This window comes from Papio anubis, chromosome 17, assembly GCF_008728515.1.
Source record: "Papio anubis isolate 15944 chromosome 17, Panubis1.0, whole genome shotgun sequence".
Taxonomy (NCBI): Eukaryota; Metazoa; Chordata; class Mammalia; order Primates; family Cercopithecidae; genus Papio; species Papio anubis.
In genome coordinates, this window is record NC_044992.1 from 34,780,541 (window position 1) to 34,797,391 (window position 16,851).

General features: G+C 52.6%; 1 protein-coding gene across 8 annotated transcripts in view; it reads left to right on the top strand.

The window, feature by feature from the left end:
* CUEDC1 (CUE domain containing 1) overlaps nt 1-7,667 on the top strand; it is a 94,487-nt gene extending 86,820 nt beyond the window's left edge. For 2 of the 8 annotated variants that reach the window (XM_021929077.2, XM_021929082.1), the window contains 4 exons: nt 778-871; nt 1,607-1,684; nt 2,481-2,551; nt 5,931-7,667. In XM_021929077.2, the coding sequence (XP_021784769.1) occupies nt 778-871; nt 1,607-1,684; nt 2,481-2,551; nt 5,931-6,181 (494 nt within the window). In that variant the 3' untranslated portion in view covers nt 6,182-7,667. Of the gene's footprint in view, nt 1-777; nt 872-1,606; nt 1,710-2,480; nt 2,552-4,446; nt 5,310-5,930 lie in introns of those variants that run through there. The other 6 variants (XM_021929079.2, XM_021929078.2, XM_021929080.2 and 3 more) reach the window with 6 other exon arrangements.
* Nucleotides 7,668-16,851: the final 9,184 nt, after the last annotated feature.

The following is a 16,851-nucleotide window of genomic DNA, read 5'->3' on the forward strand; positions in this document are numbered from 1 at the left end:
ACTCTTGGTGAACCAGTGACATTTTCATCACAGGCTGGCTCCCTCAGCCTTCCTACCTCACTTCCCTCTACAGCTGAGTCTAGAAACAAATTAAGTTTTAAATCCTCTTGAGCCAGATGTCTACAGAAAAATAACGTGCCGCACATGCCCTCACCACAGTCCTCATGTTCACGTTCTCTGTGACTTGAGGAGGCTTGGCCGGAGCTGACTGCACAGAGAGGCCCTTGCTAAGCCTCTGTGGGGGTGGAGGACCTCTTTCCACAAAGTCCTAGCAGCCTTGAATGCCCCCTTCCCTCCCCCTCACCTCCCCGCCACATAGACCCACAGCCATGTGTGAATGAGGCTTCGATCCTCTCAGGCTCCATTTCAGGGAAAATCTCGGATTAGTCATGGAAATCCCAGAACCAACTTTGGAGGTGGCTAGGGGAGGGGCGGGAAGGCGGTGGCGGTGGGAAAGCGAGCCAAGATGCGTTGCAGTGTGTTGCAGCTGGGGAGGGAATACTCGGATCTTGAGCCGCCTGCAGTCCCTGGGCCTGGCTCAGGGTGTCCTGTGCTGCCCCTGCAGGCTGACCCAGGATGCAGTCTCTCACTCCTGGGGTGGTATCCTCAGGGATCTGTGATTCCTGTCACCTCTCCCTCCCCAGCTCTCACCCTTGCCTGCCCCCTGCTCCCACTCCAAGGGGTCTGGGTCCTCCCCTGGCCTTGCCCACACCTGGGAGGAGGCCATCTGGTGTGCTGGCTGCCAAGAGAATGACTCACAGGTCTCTCTGCCCCCAGCCACCCGGAGGAAGCTGTTTGAACTTGCCCGAGCCTTCTCAGAGAAGACCAAAATGAGGAAGTCAAAGAGGAAACACTTGTTGAAGCATCAGTCGTATCCTTTCCAGCCTGGCACTGGTGGGGGTGGTGGAAGCCAAGGGCTACGAAGCAAGACCCCTGCTGAATGAACTCCCTGCAGCTGTGCCCTCCCCTGGGAGTGGGACGAGGCTCTGTGGCCTTCCCTTCCTCCTCCCCTTCCCTCCATGAGCTTGGCCACCAGTCCACTGCCCATCTCTCGTTGCCAACCAGGGACCAGACCTAAGGACTAGGGTAGCAGCTCCTATCTCCCTTCTGTAGGCCCAGAAGTTGTCCTATAACTTTTTTTGGTCTGAGGTCATGTACTTCTTGGGAGAAAAAGTGGTTCTTCCGTCAAAATCAAACCTTCCCCTCATTTCTCTAGTTGAACTAGTGCACGAGTCCTCCTCACTCCAAGCATGTTGGCCCTGCCTTCCTCGAGTAGAAATACGGCTTTGCACATTTTTACCCGAACTCCTATTCACGCTTCTCAAACAGGGCCTAGGATAGCAGAGACTCAGCAGCCAGAGGGAAACAGGAAGGAAGCTTTTTCTCCATCCCCAGAGATGTAAGCGGGGTGAGAGTGTCAGGGCCTGGCCACACCACTGACCTCAGGAAAAGGAGCCCGGGGGACAGTACTAGGGGTGTGGGGGGTCAGGTGGCTGTGTCAGATACCTCCAGAGCCTTGAGGGGTGGGGCAGAGAGTGGGTGGGACTGGGGGGACTAGGGCAGTGTCCTCTCATCCCTGGGACGGTTTTCCTGAATGGTCTGGCAGGCTGGGGGCTGCAGCGTCCACAGCCAACCTCCTGGATGATGTGGAGGGCCATGCGTGTGGTGAGGCTGGAGGGGAGTCGTAAGCTCCAACTTCTCTATGATCGGTGATCTCCCAGCGGAGTTCCTGGGTGTTTCATGGGAGCACCCACCCTGTCCCTTGGAGGAGACACTGCGGGTTGGTGGGCAGGTGACCCAAAGAAATGGATCCCCCCGACTTGGTCGACATCGCCTCTCCCTTCCTGCAACCCCCGAAAGGGGACCCTCCCCTACTTCCATCTAGATGTGTGCCTGTAGCATGAAGTGCCAGGCACTGTTTCTGGGGAGTATTCTCTTGGCTGTGAAGTGGCAGACAGGCCTACCCCCTTGGGGGACCCTCGGCCTGTCTGAACCAAGAATCAAGCACCGGGCAGCTTCCGTCTGTGGGCCCAGAGGCTTCTCAACTTTCACCCAGTCCCTTCCAAAGGCCACGTGGGCCAGAAGACTGCCTCAGACCCTACTGGGCCCGCAGCGGATCCTTGATCCTCATGCCACATTCGAGGGTCGAGAGGCATCCAGAAACAAGGACCGGAAGGACCTTGGAGGTCATCTAGATAGTCCAGCTTTTCCATCCCTTTTATAGATGAGGAAATTGAGGCTCAGAGACGAGGGGAGAACTTGTCCAAGGTCTCAGAGCTCAGTGGTGGACCCTGGCCAGCACCTGAGTGTCCTGCTGCCTCTCTCCCTGGACCCATGCATCATCCACCTGGGGGGGATCTTCATGGGCCCCAAATGAAGGGGGCAGAGAGAGTCGGGTCAGCTGTCTTGGCCAGTCTGGGGCCGTGGCTGAGCGAGGTCCTGCGGGGTAGAGGATGAGGCAGCTTCCCTCTCCTTTTCAGACGAAGACTTCCGGGGAAGGCGTCAGGAGGCACCCAAGGTGGAGGAAGGCCTGCGAGAAGGACAGTAAAAGGTAAGGCCTGGAGCCATAGCTACCCAGGGACTGCCCAAGGCCAGGGCCCCCCACACTGTGCACCCCTTGTGTCCTCCCAGGTGTCCAGAGGCGCTGGGTTCAGGCAACTGGGTAGTACAGGCCCCACGTGTCTTCCCTCATAGTTGCGGCAGGGACACGGGAGTGGGAACTAGTCCATTGCATGTCTTTTTTGGTTATTTATTCATTTGACAAAAGATAAGCACACCTGCCTATAACAGATGCTGAGAACAGGAAAACAAAATCAGCTTTGACCTTGAAGAGTTTACAGTCCAGTTGAGAAGACAGTCCAGGACACACACAGCACACTGAGAGGACAATTTAAGAAAAACTGGCTGGGCACGGTGTCTCATGCCTGTAATCCCAGCACTTTGGGAGGCCGAGGTGGGTGGATCACCTGAAGTCAGGAGTTCGAGACCAGCCTGGCCAGTATGGTGAAACCCTGTCTTTGCTAAAAAATACAAAAGTTAGCCTGGCGTGGTGGCACGCACCTGTAATCCCAGCTACTTGGGAGGCTGAGGCAGGAGAATCACTTGAATCTGGGAGGCGGAGGTTGCAGTGAGCCCCGAGATCACGCCATTGCATGCCAGCCTGGGTGACAAGAGTGAAACTTCATCTCAAAACAACAACAACAAAAAAACAAAACAAAAGAAAAACTGAGGTGGTCTCAACCCGGCTATGCACACACAGAGCTCTTTCCAGCCCCCTGCTTGGGTTGGGTGGGCTGCGATCTGCCACACCAGGATGAGGAAACCCCTCCTGAGGCAGCGGTTTCTGGCTGAAGCCCCGGGCCTCCAAGCCACTTCTTCTCCTCTCTTCCTGTGCACCCTCTTGGGGAGAAAGAGAAAATGCCAAGGCCTCCTCCAGGACTTGGCCAGGACAGCTGTCCCTCTTCCAGCCCCCCTTTCCCATGGGAGAGGGGAAGCTGCCTGGCCTTCCCCAGCCACTGGTCTGGTCCCAGTGAGCAGCATCTACAAGGCTTTCTTGAGTTGATGGCGTGGCAGGCATGGCCCTGTGGCAGACCGTGGAGAAATACTCGCCTGCCTCAGGATAGTCACAATGGAGGGAAACCAGGAACAAGTAAATACAAGTGTCCTTTCCCCTCTGCCTGGGCAGCTGGCCCCCACACCTGTTCCACCTGACTCCCTACCACATCTACCAGGCACTGCAGCCCCTTCCATTCCCCTCAGGCTTTCCTCAAACACAGAGCTGCAGCCCACTTCCCACTGTCCTGGAATGCCCAGATAGAGCCTGCCAGGGAAACGCCTCCACTGTCACCCCACGCTGCTACTGTCTCCACATCCTTCTCCTTCCTGCTGGTCCCCAGGGAAAACAGGTCCTGTCCAAACCACACCTACATCAGAACCTTGCTCATCATTCATTCATTCATTCATTCATTCATTTATTTTGAGATGGAGTCTCCTTCTGTGGCCCTGGCTGGAGTGCAGTGGCGCAATCTTGGCTCACTGCAAGCTCCGCCTCCCGGGTTCACGCCATTCTCCTGCCTCAGCCTCCTGAGTAGCTGGGACTACAGGCGCCCACCACCATGCCCGGCTAATATTTTGTATTTTTTTAGTAGAGACGGGGTTTCACCATGTTAGCCAGGATGGTCTTGGTCTCCTGACCTCCTAATCTGCCCACCTCGGCCTCCCGAAGTGCTGGGATTACAGGAGTGAGCCACCATGCCCGGTTATTTATTTATTTATTTTGAGACAGAGTCTCACTCTGTTGCCCAGGCTGGAGTGCAGTGGCGCAGTCTCAGCTCATTGCAACCTCCGCCTCTAAGGTTCAAGCAATTCTCCTGCCTCAGCCTCCTGGATAGCTGGGATTATAGGCACCCACTATCGTGCCTGGCTAATTTGTTTTTGTATTTTTAGTAGAGAAGGATTTTCGCCATGTTGGCCAGGCTGGTTTCGAACATCTGACCCCAGGTGATCCGCCCACCTGGACCTTCCAAAGTGCTAGGATTACAGGTGTGAGCCACTGCACCCGGCCTCATCATTTATTTCTGTCCTAGGACTTCCAGCTTGTCCCTTTCCAGCTCGTTCGACAAGTTGACATCCTCTTCCTCCTCCCCTTAAATACCAGGGGTCTTTGAGTCTCCCTTGCTATCCTTCATCCTCTACAGGCTAACAGCCCCTCCCATCATCCAGATTGACTCAGAGGTTACCCAGCAGCTCAGGGCCTTAGCCTATTCTGCATTCTTCTGGTGCTCTTCCACACACACTCCCCTGATCTTTCCCGAAACTGCCTTCCCTTGGCTCCTGTGACCCCGCGAAGCCTGGTTCTCCTCCCTCTGACTGGCTCTCCTTGTTGCTCTGCCCTTGACCCTCTTTGAAGTCTTCTCACTGCCCACTCTGGCAGTGCCTCCGCCCTCTTTTATAGCACCAGCAACACTTCTGTGCATCTGGCTCCTACATCTGAATCTCCATCGCAGTTAGGCTTCCAGAGCTGCTTCGTGTCCCCAGCTGCACCCAACATTTTCTTTTCAGTCTTGGGTGGCAACTCAGTCTCTCCTGCTGACTGCCCCCTTTCATTCTCTTTTCTATTCCTTCTATAACCACCCTGATAGATGCTCATCACCTAGGTCACAGCCCTGTTCTCTTCACTGCCCCTAGCTACTCTGATTATCCCACCATCAAAATACCACTTTAGTTCCATTTCTCCTATGCTCTTTGAATAAATCTTTTTTTTCCCTATTTTTTTTGGGGGGGATGGAGTCTTGCTATGTTGCCCAGGCTGGAGTGTGGTGACGCAATCTCTGCTCCCTGCAACCTCCCCCTCCCAAGTTCAAGCCATTCTCCTGCCTCAGCCTCTTGAGTAGCTGGGATTACAGGCACCCGCCACCACACCCGGCTAATTTTTGTATTTTTAGTAGAGACGGGGTTTCACCATGCTGGTCAGGCTGGTCTGGAACCCCTGACCTCATGATCCGTCTGCCTTGGCCTCCCAAAGTGCTGAGATTACAGACGTGAGCCACCGTGCCCAGCCTGAATGAGTCTTCTGAGTAAAGTCTTAGGATCTCTTCAGCTTGGTGTCTGAGGCCTACCAGGTTCTGCCCCCAGTTTACTTTTTTCCACCTACAGATCTCTGTGGCCTAGCTCTCTTGAGCTATGACATATTAGAATGGGCCAGGTACCCTCCCACCTTGAAGCCCTCCCCTATAGCTGCTTCCCCCCAGGATTCCATTCCTCCGCTCCATCTCCTGCTGCCAGAGTCCCTGCAGCTCCGCAAGCTGGAATGGTTCTAGGAATTCGAATGGCGGGGATGACCCAGGCAGAGTTCTACAGTTGACCTCGAGTCCCTGGAGAAAGGGGAGGGCTTAGGTCTTTGGTAACTTCTCCCAAAACTGTCTCTCCAGGAACCAGTGACCAGGAAAGACCATTGGGCTCCTTTGAAAAAGACTCCTCCCATCCCCTTTTTCCCCCTGCCAGATGCCAGCAGCTCTTCCTTGCCAGAGATGATCTGAACCGGTGGGGGCAGCTGGAAAGCAACACTGGCCCCCAGCTGAAGGGCCCAGCTGCAGCCGGACAGATGGTGCTTGAGAACCGAGGCCCAGTGATCCTCCAGCCACAGTCCAGCCCAACCACTGCCACTTTCCATGGGACTTAGAACTTCCGAGTTGCTGCCTTGCAATTGGAGGAAGGACCTGGGGCCCCTAGAGGCAGCAGCCAATTACAGCTCCTTTTGTAGCCAGGCGTTCCTATGGTCAATGAGTGGAAATGCAGGAACCAACCTCCCTTGAAAAAAAAAAAAAATCCAGAAAGCAGATAAAAATTGGAATATGGAAAAGGGCAAGATGACCCCACCAGAGGCTCTTTGGCCAGGAGGTGGAGTCCCTGCCTCCCTCCGTTCCCTATCTGTCCTGTCACAGACTCTGCCTGACCCCCTGTCCCCTTCCTCAGCTCCCTCCAGGCACTTGGGTCCCTCCCTTCCAGGGCCTCCCATATCTCAGCCTTCCCCCAGGGCTGCTGGCCCAGCACACAAGCCCTGCACCTACCCTGGGTGGGAGGTCCCCGGCCAGTCCCCCAGGCACTCTGAGGTGCTATGGGCTGCTGCAGAGAGCATCTCGTGACTGCCCCATCTGGCCTCATCAGGCTGCTGCTGTTGGGGATGGGCTCACTCCCAGCAGCTCCCCATCATACAGCAGGGGTGGGGAGGGTGGCCACCCCAGGGTGGCAGGGTCTTTAATTTGGCAGCAGACAAAAGCCAGTTCTGGAGTCACACCACAGTCGGGGCTCACAGGGGCTCTGACTCCCCAGCTGGACTGGAAGCCCAGCTGTCCGAGGGTGGACAGCAGTGGGCCCTGGAGTGACCCCTTTGAGCAGGTGGCAGGGCTGAAGAGCAAGGTGGAAAGGCCGCCAGCCTGGGTGGGAGCGCCTAGGGCAGAAGGGCTTGCTGGGTGCCCCTGAGACGGGCTGGTGATCTGAGGAGGAGAACGCTGATTCTAGGAAGGCTTACACGGCACCCACCACTGTCACGGGGAGGGAGGCTGCCCAGCCCGTGGCCCCGCCCTGGACATGGGAGCGCGCAGACCTTCTGGAGAGCCGGGAAGCCTGGGCAGGCACGAGGCTTCGGCGCGGCTTCGGGAGGTTGGGAGTGGGATCCGATCCTTGGCGCGGCCCTGGTGGCCTCAGTGACCCCAAGATCACAAGGGCGTAGCGAAGGCGAGCCGGCGATTGCACCTCGTCCCACCCACCCTGCCCGGACTCCCGACGCCGAATTTCCCCTCTCTGGGGAGGGCCGGGACGCGCCGCCGCCGCCGAGCGTGACCAAGTTTGGAAACGCGCACGGGGCCGGGACGCTGGCTCGGGGGCCCTGCCGAGGAGCGGCCGCCCCCTCCACTGCTCCTCGCGCCAGGCCTGGGGTCCTGGAGGGAGGGGAAGGTCTCCGAGGAGTGCCTCGGGTCCCCAGCTCGAGTTCCCGACGGGTCTCTGAGCCTTCCCCGCGCCAGGACGGGCGCACTGCGGGGGAAGCCCCAGCCCCACGTCTGTGAGTGTTGCTTGTTATTTTTTTTCCTCCTATGTGTGGGTTTTTTCTTGGAGCTGTTTCATAGGAATTCCTGTAATAAAGAGTTGGTGTTCTCTTGGTGCTCTGATGTGGCCAGCGGCGTGGGCTGGATCCTCCTGATCCCTCCTCCCTCCCCGCCTGGGGCAGGGTTTGTCCCCTGGAGCCCCGCGTCGCATTCCTAGGGTACCCCTGCCTTGCCTCGCCCATTCACCCGCAGCGCTCTCCGACTGCACTCTCGAGGTGACACCTGCGGCACCGCTGCACCGCTGCACCGCATCCTTGCGGACTGGCCGGCTATGTCTAGCGCTGTCGCCTTCCTGTTTGGCCCAGGACAGTAAACCGCTTGCTGATAGGCAAGGGAAACACCCCTATGGGGAAAGCCAGTCTGTTGCGAAAGCTCCAGACGGCCACCTCCCTAAATAAACAGCTTCTGGATTAAAGGCAGACTGGAGGCTGCAGGGAAGTGCAGTTGCAGACTTCAAAGGGAACTCAGAGATTGCCCAGTTGATACATCTCTCCTTCCTCCTCCTCTCCAGCTCAGCTGGACTACCCCTCATCCTCCACCACAGGGACAGGGCCCTCGCTGCCAGAAGAGGAAGCTGGTGCCGTTTCCAGACAGGGCAGTTCTCAAGGTCAAAGTTTTTCCTTGTGTTGAGCCAACGGCCTTCTAGGGCTTCCAACCACACGTCTTCCTCCTGGGCTCTGGGTCACCGTTGCCAAGGCTGCCTCTCTTGCCCCTGATGCCATGTTTCAGCTCAGTGACCTCACCCTCTCTCTTCCCTGACAACTCATGTGCTTCCTGCACTCCCTGCGGGGGCCTCCCCACCCATCAGGGTCTGGCCCCACCCCCAGTCAGACCCAGGGGGCTTGTAAAGTGGCACACCTGGGACAGGGTGATGCTCCACATGAGCTGTCCTGAGCAAACCAGGATTATCCTCTAGCCCTGGTTCTCTGCATCATATTCATTGCCTGGGAAGCTGTTCCAAATGCCAATTCTCAGTCCCATCCGAGACCTACTGAGTCGGAAACTCTGGGGGTGCAGCCCAGCAACCTGTGATTCTGATGCACACCACAGTTTGGGAATCATGGTACCAGGCCAGTACCTAGCACTGGCTGTACAGAATTACTTGAGTAGCTTTAAAAAAAATCCAGGCCAAGACCAGGCTCAGTGGCCACACTTACAATCCCAGCACTTTGACAGGTTGAGGCAGCAGGATCGCTTGAGCCCAGGAATTCAAGACCAACCCGGGCAACAAAGTGAGACCCACCCCCGCAAATCCCCGCATCTCTACAAAAGAAAAAAATAGCTGGGTTGGCGGTACACACATGTAATCCCAGCTACATGGGAGGCTAAGGTGGGAGGATCGCTTGAGCCCAGGAGGTCGAGGCTGCAGTGAGCTGTGATCATGCCACTGTATTCCAGGCTGGGTGACAGAGCAAGACCCTGTCTCAATTAAAAAAAATAGATCCTGGCCAGCCCTTGTGGTTCATGCCTGTAATCGCAGCACCTTGGGAGGCCAAAGTGGGAGGATTGTTTGAGGTCAGGAATTTGACGTTACAGTGAGCTATAATTGAGCCACCGCACTCCAGCCTGGGTGACAGAGCAAGACCTCATCTCTATTAAAGAAAAAAAATCCTGATGTTCAGTACCCTAGACCAATTAAATCAACTATGGGTTTTTTTGTTTTTTGTTTTTTTAAAGCTCCCAAGGTAATTAAATTTGCCATCAAGTTTGAGGACCAGCCCACTTGGCAATCTGTTAGGTGTTTTTTATTAGCCCATTTGATCTTGCCCAGTAATGATCACTTTACAGATAGTATAATTACAGTTCAGAGACATTAAGTAACTTACCCAAGATCACAGAGCTAGAATGTCATGAGGCCAGAAAAGGAGGCCGAGGGCTGCCTGACTCCAAAACTTGTGTTGCCTCCTCTGCACCCCTGCTGCTGAAAGTGTGCTCTGTGGGCCAGCAGCACCACCATCCCCTGGGAGCTTGTTAGGAATGCATATTATCAGGCCCCATTCCAGATCTGAATCTGAAACGGGCGTGCATTTTAACAAGCCCTTCGGATCATTCTGATACATGCTTAAGTTTAAGAACCACAGCTCCACAATCTGACTACTCACAGCTTGGTCTATGGACCAGCAACATTCTTTATTACCTGGGAGCTTATTAGAAACAGAATCTCAGGCTCTGCCCCAGCCTTACTGGATCAGAATTTGCATTTTAACAAGCTCTTCAGGTGACTTCTATGCACATTAAAGCTAGAGAAACACTGCTCTAGAACACTGGTCCTCAAACTTGCTGTACATTAGAATCATTTCTGATGTGTGGGTCTCATTCCCAGAAATTCTGATTTAATTGGTTTGGGATTTAGCCTGAGAATCAGATTGTAAAATCCCAGGTGCTTCTAATATGCAGCAAGTTTGAGACCCTTACACCATTTTGCCTGTTAGTGTAGATGACACTGGAGATGACTATAATCAGAGAGAGAAAGAGAGGGAGAATGCTTACCAGGTCTACCAAGGAGTGCAGGAGATGAAGCCTCTGCCGGAGCCCCTGACTCCTGGTTAAAGATGGCTATGGGTCTGGGGATAGAGACAGGCTGGACCAGATGACTGCCTTAGCCACCTACCCTCACGCTGCTTGCTCATCTGCAAGTGCTGAGCTCCTGGTATCCACAAGGTGATACCTGCAGATTTATCCTCTGCAAAAATGCAGAGCCGGACTATCTGAAGTCTGCTCCAGCCAGGGCCCCTTCCCCATCTTGATGATGCTTTGATGTCCTCAGGGATCAACCCCAACTTGAAAAGCGATCATGGGTCTGGAAAATGCTGTGCCCACAAGAATTGGCCTGGTTATTACCAGGCTGGGGTCCCAACCCTCCCTCTGTTTTCTTGAAGCAACTGTTTGGAGATAGGGCCTGGGGGAAAAACAGGAGAATTTGCTCTGAAGAATGAAGGAGGCAGGCAAGGTATGGTATGATGAAGATGGTAGCTCTTTATCGAGGGTTTATTGTGTGCCAGACACTCTCCTAGGGTACTTTACATGCATTATTTCACCGAATCCTTCACAACAATTATATGAAATCAGTATTACTACTTGTGTTTCACACAGAGATGTTAAAGGCCTTGCTCAACATCTACCCTCAGTAAGAGGTGGTAGGACCTGCATATGAACCCAGGCAGCTGAGCTCCCGAGATGATACCTAAACACTAAGCATGGTGGGGTCAGGTTGGGATGCAGGGGGATGGGGTTAAGATGCAGCACCCCTGCACAGATGCAATCTGTGGAGCACAGAAAGGGCCCACTTGCTCAAAAACGTCACCACAGTGATCCATGATCCAACAGAGTGCCTGGAACGCCTCCATTAGCATTCTTTATCTAGTTTTAAAAACAATCTCTTAGCATTTCCATTAAATGGCAAATATGCTATTGAGAGAGAAGCACATGAACTCCTTATGCCCATTATCACAGCATAGATTAATTTGTTGGATTAATGGGCTGCACCGGCTGGAGGAAGAGTTGGAAATTTCTGGAGGTGGCCAGGTGGGAGAGGGCGGGCATGTGAAAGGGGCTGTGTGAATCGACTGCCACCTGGTGGTCATCTTGCAGAAGTGGCAGTCACTGGCCACTGAGACACCCAGAACGATTTTCCCAGAAGGAAGATGTGACCACCTGTTTGACCTTAGGCCAAAGAGACAGAGGGAAATGTACTCTGTTCACATGGTCATATGTTTTGTAAAATTTGCAAAACAAGGATATTTTCTTTTTCTTTTCTTCTTTTTTTTTTTTTTTTTTTTTTTTTGAGATGGAGTTTCGCTCTTATTGCCCAGGCTGGAGTGCAATGGCATGATCTCAGCTCACTGCAACCCCCGCCTTCCGGGTTCAAGCGATTCTCCTGTCTCAGCGTCCTGAGTAGCTGGGATTACAGGCCCCCTGCCACCACGCCCGGCTAAATTTTTGTATTTTTAGTAGAGACGGGATTTTGCCATATTGGCCAGGCTGGTCTCGAACTCCTGACCTCAGGTGATCCACTCACCTCAGCCTCCCAAAGTGCTGGGATTATAGGCTGTGAGCCACCGCGCCTGGCCAGATTTTTTCTTTTTTTTTTCTTTTTTTTTTTTTTGAGACAGAGTCTCGCTCTGTGGCCCAGGCTGGAGTGCAGTGGCCGGATCTCAGCTCACTGCAAGCTCCGCCTCCCGGGTTTACACCATTCTCCTGCCTCAGCCTCCTGAGTAGCTGGGACTACAGGCGCCTGCCACCTCGCCCGGCTAGTTTTTTGTATTTTTTAGTAGAGACGGGGTTTCACCGTGTTAGCCAGGATGGTCTCGATCTCCTGACCTCGTGATCCGCCCGTCTCGGCCTCCCAAAGTGCTGGGATTACAGGCTTGAGCCACCGCGCCTGGCCAGATTTTTTCTTAAGAGAGCCACTAAGATTAGATAAGCTTCAGGCCCCACAAAACCAGCATCTACCCTGAAGAGCTGAGGCTTGGAGTCAGGTGTCCTTTCCAGAGAGTAAAGGGTCACAATTCTTTATCAGGACAAGAGGATTATTCCAGGGACTCCAGTAGGAGGAATTGTGAAGCTCAGTACAAACAGCACGTGCTTCTTTGCTCTGACCTTGCCTTTCAAAATGTGGTCTGTGGATACAGCGACCAACTGTCCTAGTTTCCCTGGATGCAGAACTTTCAGTGCCAAAACTGGGAAAGTCGTGGGCATACTTGGGTGGGTTGGTTATCCCAACTGCAGATTTGCAGCATTGGCATCAACCTGGAAGGTTGCTAGAAATGCAGACCTAGACCTACTGAGTCACACTGCATTTTCCAAGATCTGCAGCAAATTCATGTGCATATTAAAGACTGAGTTGCTGTGACTTCCCCAGGAAGAGAAGGGCCCACATTGGCCCTGAAATGTATGCCTTCAAGGGGTTTGGTGGGCTGCAAAACCCCACAGAGTGATTCCAACTGGCTTTGAATTCCAACAATAAAAGGCCAGCTTCTTGCTCCAGGCCAAGCTGGCCCCTTTTCCCCTGGTCACAGTGACATAGGCCCCCCAGGGCGTAAAGTTCTTATTTCTCTTCCTGAATTGGATTCTTCCCGGAGGCAAGCCCAGGTTTGGTGAAGAAAAGAGTGGGTAGCTAAATGAAAATAGTTTGTAGGCCGGGGGCACGATGGCTTACACCTGTAAATCCTAGCACTTTGGGAGGTCGAGGTGGGTGGATCATCTGAGGTCAGGAATTCGAGACCAGCCTGGCCAACATGGTGAAACCTGGTCTCTACTAAAAATACAAAAATTAGCTGGGCGTGGTGGCGCACGCCTGTAATCCCAGCTACTCAAGAGGTTGAGGCAGGAGAATCACTTGAACCCAGGAGGTGGAGGTTGCAGTGAGCCGAGATTGTGCCGCTGCACTCCAGCTTGGGTGACAGAGCAAGATTCCATCTGAAAAAAAAAGGAAAGGAAGGAGGAAAGGAAAATAGCTTGTATGTTGTTAGGTGAGTTATTTTCTTTTCTTTTCTTTTTTTTTTTTTTTTTTGAGAGAGTCTCAGCTCTGTCACCCAGGCTGAAGTGCAGTGCCACAATCATAGCTCACTGCAGCCTTGACTTCTGGGGCTCAAGTGATCCTCCCACCTTAGCCTCCCGAGGAGCTGGGACCACAGGCTCCTACTACTACGCCTGGCTAATTTTTTGATTTTTAATAGAGACAAGGTCTCTCTGTATTGCTCAGGCTGCTCTCAAACTCCTGGACTCAATTGATCCTCCCACCTCGGCCTCCCAAAGTGCTGGATTACAGGCATGAGTCATGGCAGCCAGTCTCAGGTGAGATTTAATTCAAGAACATTGTTGCTCTTAAGCGTAGTCGGAAATTACCATCACTCACATTTATTGAGTAGTTACCATACACCGGGTACTGTTTTAAGCACTTAGCAGGTATGAACCCACTGGTGCCTCACTACAAATCCTCTGCTAGGTGCTATCATTATCCCCACTTTACAAATGAAGCTGAGGCCCAGGGGACTGTAAAAGAGAACTACCTGTCAGTGAGGCACACAGGACAGTCAGACCGGAAATGCTCACGATGTGCAGTGAATGGTGAGGTAGGGGATTATTTCCGTTCATCCACAGCTCTCTCCCTATCTGTGTATCTGGGGAAGGCCTCAAAGGAAAGCTGGGCTTGGGAGGGAGGGAGGGAGGGCTGGGTGTGGACAGGCAGTGAAAGGAAGGCGGAGATGACAGCATCCTCATTTGTCCTAATTTGGCTTTATTTATCCACGAGGTTCACTAGAAAACTCTAAGTAAGAGCTGTGGGCCAAGCACCAGGCCTGGTGTGGAGAGGCAGAGCTAAAAGTCCTAGTTCCTGCCCTCAAAAAGGCCCCTGTAGCCAGACTCAGACAGGTAAACAGACTTCCAACACATACAGAGCCCTCAAAGAGATAAGCATAGGGAGGGAGGGAGCAGGTCTGGGCACTCACGCGATCTTACTGAGTGTGTGCTGGGGGCCAAAAGCTTTCCCACCTGAACTTGACAGTTCCTTGAAGCCTAGGAATGGGGTCTGAAGGGGAACTCTCAGAATAGGGGCACAAGCCCCGCAGCCAGAAGCAAAGAGAAGGCACTCTGCCTCCTTTTTTTTTTTTTTTTTTTTTTTTTGAGATGGAGTCTTGCTCTGTCACCCCGACTGGAATGCAGGGGCGCGACTTCAGTTCACTGCAACCTCCACCTCCCAGGTTCAAGCAATTCTCTTGGCTCAGCCTCCCAAGTAGCTAGGATTGCAGGCACCCACCACCATGCCTGGCTAACTTTTTGTATTTGTAGTAGAGACGGGGTTTCATGATGTTGGCCAGGCTGGTCTCAAACTCCTGGCCTCAAGTGATCCTCCCACCTCGGCCTCCTAAAGTGCTGGGATTACAGACATGATCCTCCACAGCTGGCCTGATATAATTCTTAAACCGCGTATTGAATATACTGTATTGCTTTTCTCCCTTTAAAGCTAATTGCTCCCTGATTTTAGCTGTCTGCCATAGATGAGTAGCAGCATTCATGATTTCATCAATATGCTGGGAGTTTCACAAAGCTGTTCCACTATTGGGGATGATGCTCTTCCTCATTTTGTCTGACAAATTCCCACACACTATTTATTTATTTATTTTTGAGATGGAGTCTTGCTGTGTTACCCAGGGTGGAGTGCAGTGGTGCAATCTTAGCTCACTGCAACCTCTGCTTCCTGGGTTCAAGTGATTCTCCTGCCTCAGCCTGCCAATTAGCTGGGATTACAGGTGTGTGCCATGACACCCGCCTAATTTTATTTATTTATTTATTTATTTATTATTATTTTTATTTTTAGTAGAGATGGGGTTTCGCCATGTTGGCCACGCTGGTCTCAAACTCCTGACCTCAAGTGATCCACCCACCTCGGCCTCCCAAAGTACTGGGATTACAGGCATGTGCTACCATGCCTGACCTCCACGCACTATTTAAATAAGGGCATTGTCACAAAGATGCAGGCAGAGTGATGGGAAGCCACAAGGGATGGCCTAGACCCCATGGTTAATAACAGAGGGGCACAGCTTGCCAACTATGTCTAGGCTTGAAGGGGCAGGAGAGGGACAGTGGCTGGAACCTGGTGAGAGAGCTGTGATTTTGTGTTCTAGAACTTTATGTTCCAGGAGGGAGCCAGTTGGCAGTACCAACTGGAATCCAGCCAGAAGCAGAGGGCAAGGAGCTGGTGGATGCAGGCCACAGAAGCCAGCCTCCCGAGGCGCAGAGCAGGGTGAAGGACAGCAGAGAGTGGGTGTGGAACTGCTTGGGCAAATGGGAACTATTCAGCACTTACCGATCAATGTTAGGGGCTGAGTTGTGTCTCCCTGGAAATCGTACGTTGAGGTCCTAACTCTCAGTACCTCAGAATGTGACTATAATAGGAGGTAGTCTTTGAAGAGGTAATTAAGTTAAAAATGAAGTCAGTAGGGTGGGCCCTAATCCAATAAGACTGGTGTCCTCATAAGAAGAGATTAGGACAAAACCTTCCCACAAAGAAGAAAGACCATGTGAAGACGCAGGAGAAGAAAGCTGTCTCCAAGGCAAGGAGAAACTAGCCATGTGCACAATAAACTAAACTTGCAGACACCTTGATCTTGGACTTCTGGCCTCCAGAACAGGGAGAAAATTTGTGTTTAAGCCACCCACTCTGTGTGCAAGTGGTGTTAGGGCAGGCCTAGCAAGCTTCATACAATCAACAAGCTATTCAGCACATAACTTAATATGTATGTATTTGCCTCTGTCTTCCCTACTGGACAGTTGGATTCTCTAAGACTCAGAATAGTCAAGGAGGTGTTTACATGCTTCTGGAATGAATGGATCATCTAACAAGAAAGTAAAACAGTAAGGCAATCTATGAAATATTATCAAAATGCTGCAGTCCAGGTGGCAATGGGTGGATGACACAGCACAACAGCAATAGCGATGCCATTACAGTCACCAGGCGTGTCGCTGCTCACAGGCACTCACTATGTCCCAGGTGCTGTGAATAGTGCTTTACATGAATGATCTCTTTTACTTTTGCCACAAGCCACGAAGATAGTTGATACTGCCATCCATATTATTATTATTACTATTTTTGAGACAGGGTCTCAGTTCTGTTGACCAGGCTGGAGTGCAGTGGTGTGATCATGGCTCACTGCAAACTTGAACTCCTGGGCTCAAGCCATCCTCCCACCTCAGTCCCCTGAGTAGCTGGGACTACAGGCATACACCACCACACCTGGCTAATTTTGCCCAGGCTGGTTTTGAACTCCTGGTTTAAGCAATCCTCCCACATTGGCCTCCCAAAATGTTGGGATTACAAGCACGAGCCACTGAGCCCAGCTCCACATTTTAACTGTTGGAGAAACAGAGGCTTGAAAAGTTACGTAGCTTGCCCAGAGTGATGCAATTAGTGGGCACATCTACAATGAGACAGTGGGATTAATATGAGGCTGAGTGGTGTTGTAGTGGAAGGAACATGGCCTTTGTGAGAGTTTACAAGCACCACTTCCTTATCTGTAAAATTATCAGGACATTATGTATGGCAGCAGGTGGTTGAACGACTGAATGAGACACTTGAGGTTCCTTGGTACCTCCTGCAGCACGGTAGTGCATGGTGTAAGTGCCCCAGCCCCTCACAGCCTTGGGTGGCTGTGGTCCCTACTCTAGAAGACAGTCTCAGATGTCCATTCTGCCTGCCCCCTGCTGCCCAACAACTCCCTCCTGTATTATGAATGAATGCTTGTGGGTG